Source organism: Camellia sinensis, chromosome 12, assembly GCF_055761805.1.
Source record: "Camellia sinensis isolate YWXY chromosome 12, ASM5576180v1, whole genome shotgun sequence".
In the NCBI taxonomy this organism is placed as follows: Eukaryota; Viridiplantae; Streptophyta; class Magnoliopsida; order Ericales; family Theaceae; genus Camellia; species Camellia sinensis.
In genome coordinates this window covers 27,332,396-27,352,011 of record NC_138972.1, presented here as the reverse complement: position 1 = coordinate 27,352,011, position 19,616 = coordinate 27,332,396, and the positions used below count along the sequence as shown (strand labels likewise).

The following is a 19,616-nucleotide window of genomic DNA, read 5'->3' as shown; positions in this document are numbered from 1 at the left end:
AGTTGTGAAAATTTACGGAACTTGCACGGGACTCCTCGCTTCAAAACTAAGTCAGAAATTGCACTTTTTTCACACTTAATCTTGAGAATAGGCTGTCGGGGGGCTAAAATTGTCTAACAGTCACGAGAACCCCAACGAAACCTCTCAAACACCTCGAGAGGGACCGATGTAAGTTGTGAAAACTTACAGAAGTAGCACGGGACTCCCGGTTTGAAAACAATGTAGCAATCACGAGAATGTCCCAAGAACACCTCAAACAACTCGGGATAGACCATTGTAAGTTGTGTAAACTTACGGAACTTGAACGGGACTCTCGATTTGACAACGACGCCAAAAAATGCACTTTTTTCACATGTAATACTGAATATAGGCCATCGAGGGCCAAAATTGTGTAACAGTCATGAGAAGGCCCAGGGGACCCCTCAAACACCTCGAGAGCGACGAATGTAAGTTGTAGAAACTTACCGAACTAGCATGGGGCTCCCTGTTTGAAAACTATGTCGGAAAAGTCACTTTTCTCCCACTTAAGCTTAAAAATAGGACATCGAGAGCCAAAATCGTGTAACAGTCACGAGAAGGCCCAGGAAACGCATGAAACACCTCGGGAAGGACCAAGAGAAGTTGTGGAAACTTACGGAACTATCACGGGACTTCCGGTTTGAAATCTAAGTCAAAAAATGCACTTTTTTCGCACTCAAGCCTTAAAATAGAGCATCAGTGGCCAAATTCGTGTAACTGTCACGAGAAGGCCCAAACAACACCTCAAACACCTCGGAGGGACCAATGCAAGTTGTGAAAATTTACGGAACTTGCACGGGACTCCTCGCTTCAAAACTAAGTCAAAAATTTCACTTTTTTCACACTTAATCTTGAGAATAGGCTATCGGGGGGCTAAAATTTTGTAACAGTCACGAGAACCCCAGCGAAACCCCTCAAACACCTCGAGAGGGACCAATGTAAGTTGTTAAAACTTACAGAACTAGCTCGAGACTCCCGGTTTGAAAACAATGTAGCAATCACGAGAATGTCCGAAGAACACCTCAAACACATCAGGATAGACCATTGTAAGTTGTGGAAACTTACGGAACTTCAACGGGACTATCGGTTTGAAAACGAAGCAAAATAATGCACTTTTTTCACACTGAATCCTGAAAGTAGGCCATCGAGGGCCAAAATTGTGTAACAATTGTAGAAACTTACCGAACTAGCATGGGGCTTCCGGTTTGAAAACTATGTCGGAAAAGTCACTTTTCTCACACTTAAGCTTAAAAATAGGACATCAGGAGCCAAAATCGTGTAACAGTCGCGAAAAAGCCCAGGAAACGCATCAAACACCTCGGGAAGGACCAAGAGAAGTTGTGGAAACTTACGGAGCTGGCACGGGGCTTCCGGTTTGAAATCTAAGTCAAAAAATGCACTTTTTTCACACTCAATCTTGAAAATAGAGCATCAGTGGCCAAATTCGTGTAACAGTCACGAGAAGGCCCAAGCAACACCTCAAACACCTCGGAGGGACCAATACAAGTTGTGAAAATTTACGGAACTTGCAGGGGACTCCTCGCTTCAAAACTAAGTCAAAAATTGCACTTTTTTCACACTTAATCTTGAGAATAGGCTATCGGGGGGCTAAAATTGTGTAACAGTCACGAGAAGAACCCCAGCGAAACCCCTCCAACACCTCGAGAGGGACCGATGTAAGTTGTGAAAATTTACAGAACTAGCACGGGACTCCCGGTTTGAAAACAACGTAGCAGTCACGAGAATGTCCGAAGAACACCTCAACCACCTCAGGATAGACCATTGTAAGTTGTGGAAACATACAGAACTTCAACGGGACTCTCAGTTTGAAAACGAAGTGAAAAAATGCACTTTTTTTACACTAAATCCTGAAATTAGGCCATCGAGGACGAAAATTGTGTAACAGTCATGAGGAAGGCCCAGGGAATACCTCAAACACCTCGAGAGCGACGAATGTAAGTTGTAGAAACTTACCGAACTAGCATGGGGCTCCCGGTTTGAAAACTATGTCGGAAAAATCACTTTTCTCATACTTAAGCTTAAAAATAGGACATCGGGGGCCAAAATCGTGTAACAGTCACGAGAAGGCCCAGGAAACGCATCAAATATCTCGGGAAGGACCAAAAGGAGTTGTGGAAACTTACGGAACTAGCACGGGGCTTCCGGTTTGAAATCTAAGTCAAAAAATGCACTTTATTCACACTTGAGCTTGAAAATAGACCATCGGTGACCAAATTCGTGTAACAGTCACGAGAAGGCCCAAGCAACACCTCAAACACCTCGGAGGGACCAATGCAAGTTGTGAAAATTTATGGAACATGCACGGGACTCCTCGCTTCAAAACTAAGTAAAAAATTGCACTTTTTTCACACTTAATCTTGAGAATTGGCTATCGGGGGGCTAAAATTGTGTAACAGTCATGAGAAGAACCCCAGCGAAACCCCTCAAACACCTCGAGAGGGACCAATGTAAGTTGTGAAAACTTACAGAACTAGCACGGGACTCCCGGTTTGAAAACAATGTAGCAATCACGAGAATGTCCGAAGAACACCTCAAACAACTCGGGATAGACCATTGTAAGTTGTGTAAACTTACGGAACTTGAACGGGACTCTCGGTTTGAAAACGACGCCAAAAAATGCACTTTTTTCACATTTAATCCTGAAAATAGGCCATCGAGGACGAAAATTGTGTAACAGTCATGAGGATGGCCCAGGGAAACTTACCGAGAGCGACCAATGTAAGTTGTAGATACTTACCGAACTAGCATGGGGCTCTCGGTTTGAAAACTATGTCGGAAAAATCACTTTTCTCACACTTAAGCTTAAAAATAGGACATCGGGGGCCAAAATCGTGTAACAGTCACGAGAAGGCCCAGGAAACGCATCAAATATCTCGGGAAGGACCAAGAGGAGTTGTGGAAACTTACGGAACTAGCACGGGACTTCCGGTTTGAAATCTAAGTCAAAAAATGCACTTTATTCACACTTGAGCTTGAAAATAGACCATCGGTGGCCAAATTTGTGTAACAGTCACGAGAAGGCCCAAGCAACACCTCAAACACCTCGGAGGGACCAATGCAAGTTGTGAAAATTTACGGAACTTGCACGGGACTCCTCGCTTCAAAACTAAGTAAAAAATTGCACTTTTTTCACACTTAATCTTGAGAATAGGCTATCGGGGGGCTAAAATTGTGTAACAGTCATGAGAAGAACCCCAGCGAAACCCGTCAAACACCTCGAGAGGGACCGATGTAAGTTGTGAAAACATACAGAACTAGCACGGGACTCCCGGTTTGAAAACAATGTAGCAATCACGAGAATGTCCGAAGAACACCTCAAACAACTCGGGATAGACCATTGTAAGTTGTGTAAACTTGCGGAACTTGAACGGGACTCTCGGTTTGAAAACGACTCCAAAAAATGCACTTTTTTCACATTTAATACTGAATATAGGCCATCGAGGGCCAAAATTGTGTAACAGTTATGAGAAGGCCCAGGGAACCCCTCAAACACCTCGAGAGCGACGAATGTAAGTTGTAGAAACTTACCGAACTAGCATGGGGCTCCCGGTTTGAAAACTATGTCGGAAAAGTCACTTTTCTCCCACTTAAGCTTAAAAATAGGACATCGGGAGCCAAAATCGTGTAACAGTCACGAGAAGGCTCAGGAAACGCATGAAACACCTCGGGAAGGACCAAGAGAAGTTGTGGAAAGTTACGGAACTATCACGGGACTTCCGGTTTGAAATATAAGTAAAAAAATGCACTTTTTTCGCACTTAAGCTTGAAAATAGAGCATCAGTGGCCAAATTCGTGTAACAGTCACGAGAAGGCCCAAACAACACCTCAAACACCTCGGAGGGACCAATGCAAGTTGTGAAAATTTACGGAACTTGCACGGGACTCCTCGCTTCAAAACTAAGTCAAAAATTTCACTTTTTTCACACTTAATCTTGAGAATAGGCTATCGGGGGGCTAAAATTTTGTAACAGTCACGAGAACCCCAGCGAAACCCCTCAAACACCTCGAGAGGGACCAATGTAAGTTGTGAAAACTTACAGAACTAGCTCGGGACTCCCGGTTTGAAAACAATGTAGCAATCACGAGAATGTCCGAAGAACACCTCAAACACATCAGGATAGACCATTGTACGTTGTGGAAACTTACGGAACTTCAACGGGACTATCGGTTTGAAAACGAAGCAAAAAAATGCACTTTTTTCACACTGAATCCTGAAAGTAGGCCATCGAGGGCCAAAATTGTGTAACAGTTGTAGAAACTTACCGAACTAGCATGGGGCTCCCAGTTTGAAAACTATGTCGGAAAAGTCACTTTTCTCACACTTAAGCTTAAAAATAGGACATCGTGAGCCAAAATCGTGTAACAGTCCCAAAAAAGCCCAGGAAACGCATCAAAGAAGTTGTGGAAACTTACGGAACTAGCACGGGACTTCCGGTTTTAAATCTAAGTCAAAAAATGCACTTTTTTCACACTCAATCTTGAAAATAGAGCATCAGTGGCCAAATTCGTGTAACAGTCACGAGAAGGCCCAAGCAACACCTCAAACACCTCGGAGGGACCAATACAAGTTGTGAAAATTTACGGAACTTGCAGGGGACTCCTCGCTTCAAAACTAAGTCAAAAATTGCACTTTTTTCACACTTAATCTTGAGAATAGGCTATCGGGGGGCTAAAATTGTGTAACAGTCACGAGAAGAACCCCAGGGAAACCCCTCCAACACCTCGAGAGGGACCGATGTAAGTTGTGAAAACTTACAGAACTAGCACGGGACTCCCGGTTTGATAACAATGTAGCAATCATGACAATGTCCAAAGAACACCTCAAACAACTCGGGATAGCCCATTGTAAGTTGTGTAAACTTACGGAACTTCAACGGGACTCTCGGTTTGAAAAAGACACCAAAAAATGCACTTTTTTCACATTTAATACTGAAAATAGGCCATCGAGGGCCAAAATTGTGTAACAGTCATGAGAAGGCCCAGGGAACCCCTCAAACACCTCGAGAGTGACCAATGTAAGTTGTATGGGGCTCCCGGTTTGAAAACTATGTCGGAAAAGTCACTTTTCTCAGACTTAAGCTTAAAAATAGGACATCGGGAGCCAAAATCGTGTAACAGTCACGACAATGCCTTGGAAACGCATCAAACACCTCGGGAAGGACCAAGAGAAGTTGTGGAAACTTACGGAACTAGCACGGGACTTCCGGTTTGAAATCTAAGTCAAAAAATGCACTTTTTTCACACTTGAGCTTGAAAATAGACCATCGGTGGCCAAATTTGTGTAACAGTCACGAGAAGGCCCAAGCAACACCTCAAACACCTCGGAGGGACCAATGCAAGTTGTGAAAATTTACGGAACTTGCACGGGACTCCTCGCTTCAAAACTAAGTAAAAAATTGCACTTTTTTCACACTTAATCTTGAGAATAGGCTATCGGGGGGCTAAAATTGTGTAACAGTCATGAGAAGAACCCCAGCGAAACCCGTCAAACACCTCGAGAGGGACCGATGTAAGTTGTGAAAACATACAGAACTAGCACGGGACTCCCGGTTTGAAAACAATGTAGCAATCACGAGAATGTCCGAAGAACACCTCAAACAACTCAGGATAGACCATTGTAAGTTGTGGAAACATACAGAACTTCAACGGGACTCTCGGTTTGAAAACGAAGTGAAAAAATGCACTTTTTTCACACTCAATCCTGAAAATAGGCCATCGAGGACGAAAGTTGTGTAACAGTCATGAGGATGGCCCAGGGAACACCTCAAACACCTCGAGAGCGACCAATGTAAGTTGTAGAAACTTACCGAACTAGCATGGGGCTCTCGGTTTGAAAACTATGTCGGAAAAATCACTTTTCTCACACTTAAGCTTAAAAATAGGACATCGGGGGCCGAAATCGTGTAACAGTCACGAGAAGGCCCAGGAAACGCATCAAATATCTCGGGAAGGACCAAGAGGAGTTGTGGAAACTTACGGAACTAGCACGGGTCTTCCGGTTTGAAATCTAAGTCAAAAAATGCACTTTATTCACACTTGAGCTTGTAAATAGACCATCGGTGGCCAAATTCGTGTAACAGTCACGAGAAGGCCCAAGCAACACCTCAAACACCTCGGAGGGACCAATGCAAGTTGTGAAAATTTACGGAACTTCCACGGGACTCCTCGCTTCAAAACTAAGTAAAAAATTGCACTTTTTTCACACTTAATCTTGAGAATAGGCTATCGGGGGGCTAAAATTGTGTACCAGTCATGAGAAGAACCCCAGCGAAACCCCTCAAACACCTCGAGAGGGACCGATGTAAGTTGTGAAAACTTACAGAACTAGCACGGGACTCCCGGTTTGAAAACAATGTAGCAATCACGAGAATATCCGAAGAACACCTCAAACAACTCGGGATAGACCATTGTAAGTTGTGTAAACTTACGGAACTTGAACGGGACTCTTGGTTTGAAAACGACGCCAAAAAATGCACTTTTTTCACATTTAGGGTTGGTTTGGGATGTTCTAAAAAAGTGCACTTTTTGACTTATTGGCTTATATGGGTTGGGTTTGGGTTGGGTTTGATGTGATGTGTTAGAGAGGTGATGTGATTTAAATAAGATGATGTGACTTAAATAAGATAGTGACTTTTTGACTTTTTGTATTATTTAGTAGATGCCAAACTTGGCCTTAATACTGAATATAGGCCATCGACGGCTAAAATTGTGTAACAGTCATGAGAAGGCCCAGGGAACCCCTCAAACACCTCGAGAGCGACGAATGTAAGTTGTAGAAACTTACCGAACTAGAATGGGCTCCCGGTTTGAAAACTATGTCGGAAAAGTCACTTTTCTCCCACTTAAGCTTAAAAATAGGACATCGGGAGCCAAAATCGTGTAACAGTCACGAGAAGGCCCAGGAAACGCATGAAACACCTCGGGAAGGACCAAGAGAAGTTGTGGAAAGTTACGGAACTATCATGGGATTTCCGGTTTGAAATCTAAGTCAAAAAATGCACTTTTTTCGCACTCAAGCTTGAAAATAGAGCATCAGTGGCCAAATTCGTGTAACAGTCACGAGAAGGCCCAAACAACACCTCAAACACCTCGGAGGGACCAATGCAAGTTGTGAAAATTTACGGAACTTGCACGGGACTCCTCGCTTCAAAACTAAGTCAAAAATTTCACTTTTTTCACACTTAATCTTGAGAATAGGCTATCGGGGGGCTAAAATTTTGTAACAGTCACGAGAACCCCAGCGAAACTCCTCAAACACCTCGAGAGGGACCAATGTAAGTTGTGAAAACTTACAGAACTAGCTCGGGACTCCCGGTTTGAAAGCAATGTAGCAATCACGAGAATGTCCGAAGAACACCTCAAACACATCAGGATAGACCATTGTAAGTTGTGGAAACTTACGGTACTTCAACGGGACTCTCGGTTTGAAAACGAAGCAAAAAAATGCACTTTTTTCACACTGATTCCTGAAAGTAGGCCATCGAGGGCCAAAATTGTGTAACAGTTGTAGAAACTTACCGAACTAGCATGGGGCTCCCGGTTTGAAAACTATGTCGGAAAAGTAACTTTTCTCACACTTAAGCTTAAAAATAGGACATCGGGAACCAAAATCGTGTAACAGTCCCGAAAAAGCCCAGGAAACACATCAAACACCTCGGGAAGGACCAAGAGAAGTTGTGGAAACTTACGGAACTAGCACGGGACTTCCGGTTTGAAATCTAAGTCAAAAAATGCACTTTTTTCACACTCAATCTTGAAAATAGAGCATCAGTGGCCAAATTCGTGTAACAGTAACGAGAAGGCCCAAGCAACACCTCAAACACCTCGGAGGGACCAATACAAGTTGTGAAAATTTACGGAACTTGCAGGGGACTCCTCGCTTTAAAACTAAGTCAAAAATTGCACTTTTTTCACACTTAATCTTGAGAATAGGCTATCGGGGGGCTAAAATTGTGTAACAGTCACGAGAAGAACCCCAGGGAAACCCCTCCAACACCTCGAGAGGGACCGATGTAAGTTGTGAAAACTTACAGAACTAGCACGGGACTCCCGGTTTGAAAACAATGTAGCAATCATGACAATGTCCGAAGAACACCTCAAACAACTCGGGATAGACCATTGTAAGTTGTGTAAACTTACGGAACTTCAACGGGACTCTCGGTTTGAAAACGACGCCAAAAAATGCACTTTTTTCACATTTAATACTGAAAATAGGCCATCGAGGGCCAAAATTGTGTAACAGTCATGAGAAGGCCCAGGGAACCCCTCAAACACCTCGAGAGTGACCAATGTAAGTTGTATGGGGCTCCCGGTTTGAAAACTACGTCGGAAAAGTCACTTTTCTCAGACTTAAGCTTAAAAATAGGACATCGGGAGCCAAAATCGTGTAACAGTCACGACAATGCCCTGGAAACGCATCAAACACCTCGGGAAGGACCAAGAGAAGTTGTGGAAACTTACGGAACTAGCACGGGACTTCCGGTTTGAAATCTAAGTCAAAAAATGCACTTTTTTCACACTCAAGCTTGAAAATAGAGCATCAGTGGCCAAATTCGTGTAACAGTCACGAGAAGGCCCAAGCAACACCTCAAACACCTCGGAGGGTACAATGCAAGTTGTGAAAATTTACGGAACTTGCACGGGACTCCTCGCTTCAAAACTAACTAAAAAATTGCACTTTTTTCACACTTAATCTTGAGAATAGGCTATTGGGTGTCTAAAATTTTGTAACAGTCACGAGAACCCCAGCGAAACCCCTCAAACACCTCGAGAGGGACCAATGTAAGTTGTGAAAACTTACAGAACTAGCACGGGACCCCCGGTTTGAAAACAATGTAGCAATCACGAGAATGTCCAAAGAACACCTCAAACACCTCAGGATAGACCATTGTAAGTTGTGGAAACATACAGAACTTCAACGGGACTCTCGGTTTGAAAACGAAGTGAAAAAATGCACTTTTTTCACACTCAATCCTGAAAATAGGCCATCGAGGACGAAAATTGTGTCACAGTCATGAGGATGGCCCAGGGAACACCTCAAACACCTCGAGAGCGACCAATGTAAGTTGTAGAAACTTACCGAACTAGCATGGGGCTCTCGGTTTGAAAACTATGTCGGAAAAATCACTTTTCTCACACTTAAGCTTAAAAAGAGGACATCGGGGGCCAAAATCGTGTAACAGTCACGAGAAGGCCCAGGAAACGCATCAAATATCTCGGGAAGGACCAAGAGGAGTTTTGGAAACTTACGGAACTAGCACGGGACTTCCGGTTTGAAATCTAAGTCAAAAAATGCACTTTATTCACACTTGAGCTTGAAAATAGACCATCGGTGGCCAAATTCGTGTAACAGTCACGAGAAGGCCCAAGCAACACCTCAAACACCTCGGAGGGACCAATGCAAGTTGTGAAAATTTACGAAACTTGCACGGGACTCCTCGCTTCAAAACTAAGTGAAAAATTGCACTTTTTTCACACTTAATCTTGAGAATTGGCTATCGGGGGGCTAAAATTGTGTAACAGTCATGAGAAGAACCCCAGCGAAACCCCTCAAACACCTCGAGAGGGACCGACGTAAGTTGTGAAAACTTACAGAACTAGCACGGGAGTCCCGGTTTGAAAACAATGTAACAATCACGAGAATGTCCGAAGAACACCTCAAACAACTCGGGATAGACCATTGTAAGTTGTGTAAACTTACGGAACTTGAACGTGACTCTCGGTTTGAAAACGACACCAAAAAATGCACTTTTTTCACATTTAATACTGAAAATAGGCCATCGAGGGCCAAAATTGTGTAACAGTCATGAGAAGGCACAGGGAACCCCTCAAACACCTCGAGAGCGACGAATGTAAGTTGTAGAAACTTACCGAACTAGCATGGGGCTCCCGGTTTGAAAACTATGTCGGAAAAGTCACTTTTCTCCCACTTAAGCTTAAAAATAGGACATCGGGAGCCAAAATCGTGTAACAGTCACGAGAAGGCCCAGGAAACGTATGAAACACCTCGGGAAGGACCAAGAGAAGTTGTGGAAAGTTACGGAACTATCACGGGACTTCCGGTTTGAAATCTAAGTCAAAAAATGCACTTTTTTCGCACTCAAGCTTGAAAATAGAGCATCAGTGGCCAAATTCGTGTAACAGTCACGAGAAGGCCCAAACAACACCTCAAACACCTCGGAGGGACCAATGCAAGTTGTGAAAATTTACGGAACTTGCACGGGACTCCTCGCTTCAAAACTAAGTCAAAAATTTCACTTTTTTCACACTTAATCTTGAGAATAGGCTATCGGGGGGCTAAAATTTTGTAACAGTCACGAGAACCCCAGCGAAACTCCTCAAACACCTCGAGAGGGACCAATGTAAGTTGTGAAAATTTACAGAACTAGCTCGGGACTCCCGGTTTGAAAACAATGTAGCAATCACGAGAATGTCCGAAGAACACCTCAAACACATCAGGATAGACCATTGTAAGTTGTGGAAACTTACGGAACTTCAACGGGACTATCAGTTTGAAAACGAAGCAAAAAAATGCACTTTTTTCACACTGAATCCTGAAAGTAGGCCATCGAGGGCCAAAATTGTGTAATAGTTGTAGAAACTTACCAAACTAGCATGGGGCTCCCGGTTTGAAAATTATGTCGGAAAAGTCACTTTTCTCACACTTAAGCTTAAAAATAGGACATCGGGAGCCAAAATCGTGTAACAGTCCCGAAAAAGCCCAGGAAACGCATCAAACACCTCGGGAAGGACCAAGAGAAGTTGTGGAAACTTACGGAACTAGCACGGGACTTCCGGTTTGAAATCTAAGTCGAAAAATGCTCTTTTTTCACACTCAATCTTGAAAATAGAGCATCAGTGGCCAAATTCGTGTAACAGTAACGAGAAGGCCCAAGCAACACCTCCAACACCTCGGAGGGACCAATACAAGTTGTGAAAATTTACGGAACTTGTAGGGGACTGCTCGCTTCAAAACTAAGTCAAAAATTGCACTTTTTTCACACTTAATCTTGAGAATAGGCTATCGGGGGGCTAAAATTGTGTAACAGTCACGAGAAGAACCCCAGCGAAACCCCTCCAACACCTCGAGAGGGACCGATGTAAGTTGTGAAAACTTACAGAACTAGCACGGGACTCCCGGTTTGAAAACAATGTAGCAATCATGACAATGTCCGAAGAACACCTCAAACAACTCGGGATAGAACATTGTAAGTTGTGTAAACTTACGGAACTTCAACGGGACTCTCGATTTGAAAACGACGCCAAAAAATGCATTTTTTTCACATTTAATACTGAAAATAGGCCATCGAGGGCCAAAATTGTGTAACAGTCATGAGAAGGCCCAGGGAACCCCTCAAACACCTCGAGAGTGACCAATGTAGGTTGTAGAAACTTACCGAACTAGCATGGGGCTCCCGGTTTGAAAACTATGTCGGAAAAGTCACTTTTCTCAGACTTAAGCTTAAAAATTGGACATCGGGAGCCAAAATCGTGTAACAGTCACGACAATGCCCTGGAAACGCATCAAACACCTCGGGAAGGACCAAGAGAAGTTGTGGAAACTTATGGTACTAGCACGGGACTTCCGGTTTGAAATCTAAGTCAAAAAATGCACTTTTTTCACAGTCAAGCTTGAAAATAGACCATCAGTGGCCAAATTCGTGTAACAGTCACGAGAATGCCCAAGCAACACCTCAAACACCTCGGAGGGTACAATGCAAGTTGTGAAAATTTACGGATCTTGCACGGGACTCCTCGCTTCAAAACTAAGTAAAAAATTGCACTTTTTTCACACTTAATCTTGAGAATAGGCTATCGGGTTGCTAAAATTGTGTAACAGTCACGAGAACCCCAGCGAAACCCCTCAAACACCTCGAGAGGGACCAATGTAAGTTGTGAAAACTTAAAGAACTAGCACGGGACTGCCGGTTTGAAAACAATGTAGCAATCACGAGAATGTCCGAAGAACACCTCAAACACCTCAGGATAGACCATTGTAAGTTGTGGAAACATACAGAACTTCAACGGGACTCTCGGTTTGAAAACGAAGTGAAAAAATGCACTTTTTTCACACTAAATCCTGAAAATAGGCCATCGAGGACGAAAATTGTGTAACAGTCATGAGGATGGCCCAGGGAACACCTCAAACACCTCGAGAGCAACCAATGTAAGTTGTAGAAACTTACCGAACTAGCATGGGGCTCTCGGTTTGAAAACTATGTCGGAAAAATCACTTTTCTCACACTTAAGCTTAAAAATAGGACATCGGGGGCCCAAATCGTGTAACAGTCACGAGAAGGCCCAGGAAACGCATCAAATATCTCGGGAAGGACCAAGAGGAGTTGTGGAAACTTACGGAACTAGCACGGGACTTCCGGTTTGAAATCTAAGTCAAAAAATGCACTTTATTCACACTTGAGCTTGAAAATAGACCATCAGTGGCCAAATTCGTGTAACAGTCACGAGAAGGCCCAAGCAACACCTCAAACACCTCGGAGGGACCAATACAAGTTGTGAAAATTTACGGAAATGGCACGGGACTCCTCGCTTCAAAACTAAGTCAAAAATTGCACTTTTTTCACACTTAATCTTGAGAATAGGCTATCAAGGGGCTAAATTTTGTGTAACAGTCACGAGAACCCTAGCAAAACCCCTCAAACACCTCGAGAGGGACCAATGTAAGTTGTAAAAATTTACAGAACTAGCACGGGACTCCCGGTTTGAAAACAATGTAGCAATCACGAGAATGTCCGAAGAACACCTCAAACACCTCAGGATAGACCATTGTAAGTTGTGGAAACTTACGGAACTTCAACGGGACTCTCGGTTTGAAAACGAAGCCAAAAAATGCACTTTTTTCACACTTTATCCTAAAAATAGCCATCGAGTGCCAAAATTGTGTAACAGTCATGAGAAGAACACCTCAAACACCTCAAGAGCGACCAATGAAAGTTGTAGAAACATACCGAACTAGCATGGGACTCTCGGTTTGATAACTATGTCGGAAAAGTCACTTTTCTCACACTTAAGCTTAAAAATAGGACATCGGAAGCCAAAATCGTGTAACAGTCACGAGAAGTTCCAGGAAATGCATCAAACACCTCGGGAATGACCAAGAGAAGTTGTGGAAACTTACGGAACTAGCACGGGACTTCCGGTTTGAAATCTAATTAAAAAAATGCACTTTTTTCACACTTAAGCTTGAAAATAGACCATCAGTGGCCAAATTCGTGTAATAGTCACAAGAAAGCCCAAGCAATACCTCAAACACCTCGGAGGGACCAATGCAAGTTGTCAAAGTTTACGGAACTTGCACGGGACACCTCGCTTCAAAACTAAGTAAAAAATTGCACTTTTTTCACACTTAATCTTGGGAATAGGTTATCGGGGGGCTAAGATTGTGTAACAGTCACGAGAACCCCAGCAAATCCCCTCCAACACCTCGAGAGGGACCAATGTAAGTTGTGAAAACTTACAGAACTAGCACGGACTCCCGGTTTGAAAACAATGTAGCAATCACGAGAATGTCCGAAGAGCACCTCAAACACCACAGGATAGACAATAGTAAGTTGTGGAAACTTACGGAACTTCAACGGGACTCTCGGTTTGAAAACGAAGCAAAAAAATGCACTTTTTTCACACTTTATCCTGAAAATAGGCCATCGAGGGCCAAAATTGGGTAACAGTCATGAGAAGGCCCAGGGAACACCTCAAACACCTCGAGAGCGACCAATGTAAGTTGTAGAAACTTACCGAACTAGCATGGGGCTCCCGGTTTGAAAACTATGTCGGAAAAGTCACTTTTCTCACACTTAAGCTTAAAAATAGGACATCGGGAGCCAAAATCGTGTAACAGTCACGAGAAGGCCCAGGAAATGCATCAAAAACCTCGGGAAGGACCAAGAGAAGTTGTGGAAACTTACGGAACTAGCACGGGACTTCCGGTTTGAAATCTAAGTCAAAAAATGCACTTTTTTCACACTCAAGCTTGAAAATAGAGCATCAGTGGCCAAATTCGTGTAACAGTCACAAGAAGGCCCAAGCAACACCTCGAACACCTCGGAGGGACCAATGCAAGTTGTGAAAATTTACGGAACTTGCACGGGACTCCTCGCTTCAAAACTAAGTAAAAAATTGCACTTTTTTCACACTTAGTCTTGAAAATAAGCTATCGGGGGGGTAAAATTGTGTAACAGTCACGAGAACCCCAGCGAAACCCCTCCAACACCTCGAGAGGGACCGATGTAAGTTGTGAAAACTTACAGAACTAGCACGGGACTCCCGGTTTGAAAACAATGTAGCAATCACGAGAATGTCCGAAGAACACCTCAAACACCTCAGGATAGACCATTGTAAGTTGTGGAAACTTACGGAACTTCAACGGGACTCTCGGTTTGAAAACGAAGCCAAAAAATGCACTTTTTTCACACTTAATCCTGAAAATAGGCTATCGAGGGCCAAAATTGTGTAACAGTCATGAGAAGGCCCAGGGAACACCTCAAACACCTCGAGAGCGACCAGTGTAAGTTGTACAAACTTACCGAGCTAGCATGGAGCTCCCGGTTTGAAAACTTTGTCGGAAAAGTCACTTTTCTCACACTTAAGCTTAAAAATAGGACATCGGGAGCCAAAATCGTGTAACAGTCACGAGAAGGCCCAAAAAACTCATCAGACACCTCGGGAAGGACCAAGAGAAGTTGTGGAAACTTACGGAACTAGCACGGGACTTCCGGTTTGAAATCTAAGTAAAAAAATGCACTTTTTTCACACTCAAGCTTGAAAATAGAGCATCGGTGGCCAAATTCGTGTAACAGTCACGAGAAGGCCTAAGCAACACCTCAAACACCTCGGAGCGACCAATGCAAGTTGTGAAAATTTACGGAACTTGCACGGGACTCCTCGCTTCAAAACTAAGTAAAAAATTGCACTTTTTTCACACTTAATCTTGAGAATAGGCTATCGAGGAGCTAAAATTGTGTAACAGTCACGAGAACCCCAGCGAAACCCCTCAAACACCTCGAGAGGGACCAATGTAAGTTGTGAAAACTTACAGAACTAGCACGGGACTCCCGGTTTGAAAACAATGTAGCAATCACGAGAATGTCCGAAGAACACCTCAAACACCTTAGGATAGACCATTGTAGGTTGTGGAAACTTACGGAACTTCAACGGGACTCTCGGTTTGAAAACGAAAGTGCCGTTTCGAACTTAGTTTTCAAACTAGGAGTCCCGTGCTAGTTCCGTAAGTTTTCACAACTTACATTGGTCCGTCACGGGGTGTTTGACGTGTTCCCCGGGGCCTTCTCGTGACTGTTACACGATTTTGGCCCCCGACGGCTTATTTTCGAGCTTAAGTGTGATAAAAGTGCATTTTTTGATTTAGTTCTCAAACCGAGAGTCCCGTGCTAGTTCGGTAAATTTTCACAACTCGCGTTGGTCACTCCCGTGGTGTTTGAGGTGTTCCCGGCCCTTCTTGCGACTGTTACATGATTTTGGCCCCCCGATGGCCTACTTCCATGCTTAAGTGTTAGAAAAGTGCATTTTCTGACCTAGTATTCAAATCGGGAGTCCCGTGCCTGTTCGTTAAGTTTTCACAACTCAAATTGGTCCCTCCTAAGGTGTTCGAGGTGTTCCCCGGGCCTTCTCGTGATTGTTACACGATTTCGGCCCGCCGAGGCCCATTCTCAAGCTTAAGTGTGAAAAGAGTACCTTTTCCGACCTTGTTTTCAAACCGGAAGTCCCTCGCTAGTTCCGTAAGTTTCCACAACTTACATTGGTTTCTCCCGAGGTGTTGGAGGTGTTTCACGGGCCTTCTCGGGACTGTTACAGGATTTTGGGGTCCCCCGATGGCCTATTTTCAAACTTAAGTGTTTAGGATGTACATTTTTTGACTTAGTTTTCAAACCGGGAGTCCAATGCGAGCTCCATAAGTTTCCACAGCTCACGTTGGTCCCTCCCTAGGTGTTTGAGGTGTTTCCCGAACCTTCTTTTGACTGTCACACGATTTTGGCCCCTCGAGGAACTATTTTCAAGCTTAGGTGCGAGAAAAGTGCCGTTTCGGACTTCGTTTTCAAACCGGGAGTCCCCTGCTAGTTCCGTAAGTTTTCACAACTTACATTGGTCCCCTCCGGGGTGTTTGACGTGTTCCCCGGGCCTTCTCGTGACTATTACACGATTTTGGCCCCCGACGGCTTATTTTCCAGCTTAAGTATGAAAAAAGTTCATTTTTTTATTTAGTTCTCAAACCGAGAGTCCCGTGCTAGTTCCGTAAGTTTTCACAACTCGCGTTGGTCATTCCTATGGTGTTTGAGGTGTTCCCGGCCATTCTTGCGACTTTTACATGATTTTGCCCGCCCGATGGCCTTCTTCCAAACTTAAGTGTTAGAAAGTGTATTTTCCGACCTAGTATTCAAATCGGGAGTCCCGTGCCTGTTCATTAAGTTTTCACAATTCAAATTGGTCCCTCCTGAGGTGTTCGAGGTGTTTCCCGGGCATTCTCGTGATTGGTACACGATTTCGGCCCGCCGAGGCCTATTCTCCAGCTTAAGTGTGAAAAGAGTACCTTTTCCGACTTAGTTTTCAAACCGGAAGTCCCGCGCTAGTTCCGTAAATTTTCACAACTTACATTGGTTTCTCCCGAGGTGTTGGAGGTGTTCCACGGGCCTTCTCGGGACCGTTACAGGATTTTGGGGGCCCCCGATGGCCTATTTTCAAACTTAAGTGTTTAGGATGTGCATTTTTTGACTTAGTTTTCAAACCGGGAGTCCCATGCGAGTTTTGTAAGTTTCCACAGCTCACGTTGGTCCCTCCCTAGGTGTTTGAGGTGTTCCCCGGACCTTCTCTTGACTGTCACACGATTTTGGCCCCCCGAGGAACTATTTTCAACCTTAAGATCGAGGAAAGTGCCGTTTCGAACTTAGTTTTCAAACTGGGAGTCCCGTGCTAGTTTCGTAAGTTTTCACAACTTACATTGGTCCGTCCCGGGGTGTTTGACGTGTTCCCCGGGCCTTCTCGTGACTGTTACATGATTTTGGCCCCCAACGGCTTATTTTCGAGCTTAATTGTGAAAAAAGTGCATTTTTTGATTTAGTTCTCAAACCGAGACTCCCGTGCTAGTTCCGTAAGTTTTCACAACTCGCGTTGATCACTCCCGTGGTGTTTGAGGTGTTCCCGGCCATTCTTGCGACTGTTACATGATTTTGCCCGCCCGATGGCCTACTTCCAAACTTAAGTGTTAGAAAAGTATATTTTCCGACCTAGGTGTTCGAGGTGTTCCCCGTTCACACGATTTTGGCCCCCCGATGGACTATTTTCAAGCTTAGGTGCGAGGAAAGTGCCGTTTCAGACTTAGTTTTCAAACCGGGAGTCCCGTGCTAGTTCCATAAGTTTTCACAAATTACATCGGTCCCTCCCGGGGTGTTTGACGTGTTCCCCGGGCCTTCTCGTGACTGTTACACGACTTTGGCCCCCGACGGCTTATTCTCGAGCTTAAGTGTGAAAAAAGTACATTTTTTGATTTTGTTCTCAAACCGAGAGTCCCGTGCTAGTTCCGTAAGTCTCCGCAACTTACCTTGGACCCTCCCGAGGTGTTTGGGGCATTTCCCGATCCTTCTCGTGATTGTGACATGGTTTTGGCCCCTCTCCCCCCGGTGTCCTATTTTCGAGCTTAAGTGTGGAAAAAGTGTCTCTTTCCAACTTAGTTTTCAAACCGGGAGTCCCCGTGCTAGTTCCGTAAGTTTTCATAGCTCACGTTGGTCACTCCCATGGTGTTTAAGGTGTTCCCGGCCTTTCTTGCAACTGTTACATGATTTTGGCCCCCCGATGGCCTACTTCCAAGCTTAAGTGTTAGAAAACTGTATTTTCCGACCTAGTTTTCAAATCAGGAGTCCCGTGCCTGTTCGTTAAGTTTTCACAGCTCAAATTGGTTCCTCTTGAGATGTTCGAGGTGTTCCCCGGGCCTTCTCGTGATTGTTACACGATTTCGGCCCGCCGATGCCTGTTTTCAAAGCTTAAGTGTGAAAAAAGTACCCTTTCCGACCTAGTTTTCAAACCGGAAGTCCTGCGCTAGTTCCGTAAGTTTCCACAACTTATATTGGTTTCTCCCGAGGTGTTGGAGGTGTTCCACGGGCCTTCTCGGGACTGTTACAGATTTTTTTGGCCCCCGATCGCCTATTTTCAAACTTAAGTGAAGGAAGTTTTCTTTTGTATTATCTTGTCAAATTTCAATATCATATTATTATGCTATAGTTGATTGCTGCTAGACAGACTTCTAGGTGACAAATATTGAGTACGAGGAACATAAAGGACGGATAGCCATTGGGCGCCTGCATGCTGGTGTTTTGTGGAGAGGATTGGATGTGCAAGTGTACTGCTTTGGAGCTAACATCTGTTCCTGATGGCATTTGTTCAATTTTTAGAATTATCATATTAAGGGCTGACTGTGTTGTGTATTCTGATTACTTTAATATGACAATCATTGATCATCATCACTGTTATATGAGATTACTGTTCTCCATTAATTTGAATTTCTTGAAATGATGTCTCTTAAAGAAATCGCACTCTTGTTATCTTGTTTGGCTTTCACTTGAAGTTCCTATCTGGACTTTTGCCATGTTATGTGGCCGGGTTGTGCAAGGTGGCTGTGCTAGGTGGAGTAATGGTCTATAAGTGAGAGACCTTATTAATGATATACAAAGGCTCAAACAATTGAAAAGATCCTATATAAAATTTATGTTTATTTAAATAAAAAAAGAAATGGAAAACATATGTGTTAAATACTAATTAGGAATTCGTCCTATTCAGGACTAACGTTACATAAATGGGGTGTATTTCATAGTGGTGTGATGAGTGAGCACTTCCAATTTTTGGTGCAGTAAGTGTAAGTTGATGATGAGTAATTATCTTTGTTGCAACAGGAGGTCTAGTTCTTGTCTTACCCATCTCCCTATTCGATATTAGGTCATAGTTTCATATTATGAAACCAAAATGGATGATATCATATGTTTCTCTTGCCTGACCTGATATGCTCTATGAAACTATTTTGCACGGATTCTCATGCATGTTATATCAACGTATGATTTTGCATTACAAATATACATAGTACACACACACACACACATGCATATGTAGTGTGTGTCTCTTCCAAGACTCTTATGATGTTTAAGTTGTATGTGCTATTCTTGAATTTGTGACTTGTGAAATGATGAAGGATCCATGGCAAGGTAAGCTACTCTTTGGAGATTGTGATAAGAAATATCATGCTCAGATGAGTTTCATTCTATAATCTGAAGATTTTCTGTAAAAAAAGAACACAAAAAGAACTTCACTCATAATTTTAATAATTTGAATCTTTGAAGGTCTGCAGAACGGATGAGACATGCAGATATGTAAGAGTTAGTGAACTTTTTGTGTATGAGAAATTTAGTAGGGTTGCTGCACAGGCTGTGGAGGCTGGTGATATCTGTGCTGTTTGTGGTATTGATGATATTCAGGTAGAAAAAAACTTGTTTTGCATTGATCAAATTTTTTTCTCTCTAACAGTACTTGTAAGATGAATATTTGTATCAATCATTTTCTTT

General features: G+C 43.5%; 1 protein-coding gene across 22 annotated transcripts in view; it reads left to right on the top strand.

Annotated features, from left to right (window-relative positions):
- Positions 1 to 19,616, top strand: part of LOC114282052 (putative elongation factor TypA-like SVR3, chloroplastic) — a 100,968-nt gene that overhangs the window by 75,563 nt on the left and 5,789 nt on the right. For 18 of the 22 annotated variants that reach the window (XR_014346093.1, XM_082898229.1, XM_082898224.1 and 15 more), the window contains one exon: positions 19,403 to 19,529. Coding sequence is in view for 17 of the 22 variants with exons in the window: in XM_082898229.1 (XP_082754355.1) it covers positions 19,403 to 19,529 (127 nt within the window). In the remaining 5 variants the exon portion in view is untranslated. Of the gene's footprint in view, positions 1 to 19,246; positions 19,367 to 19,394; positions 19,530 to 19,616 lie in introns of those variants that run through there. The other 4 variants (XR_014346092.1, XM_082898240.1, XR_014346095.1 and 1 more) reach the window with 3 other exon arrangements.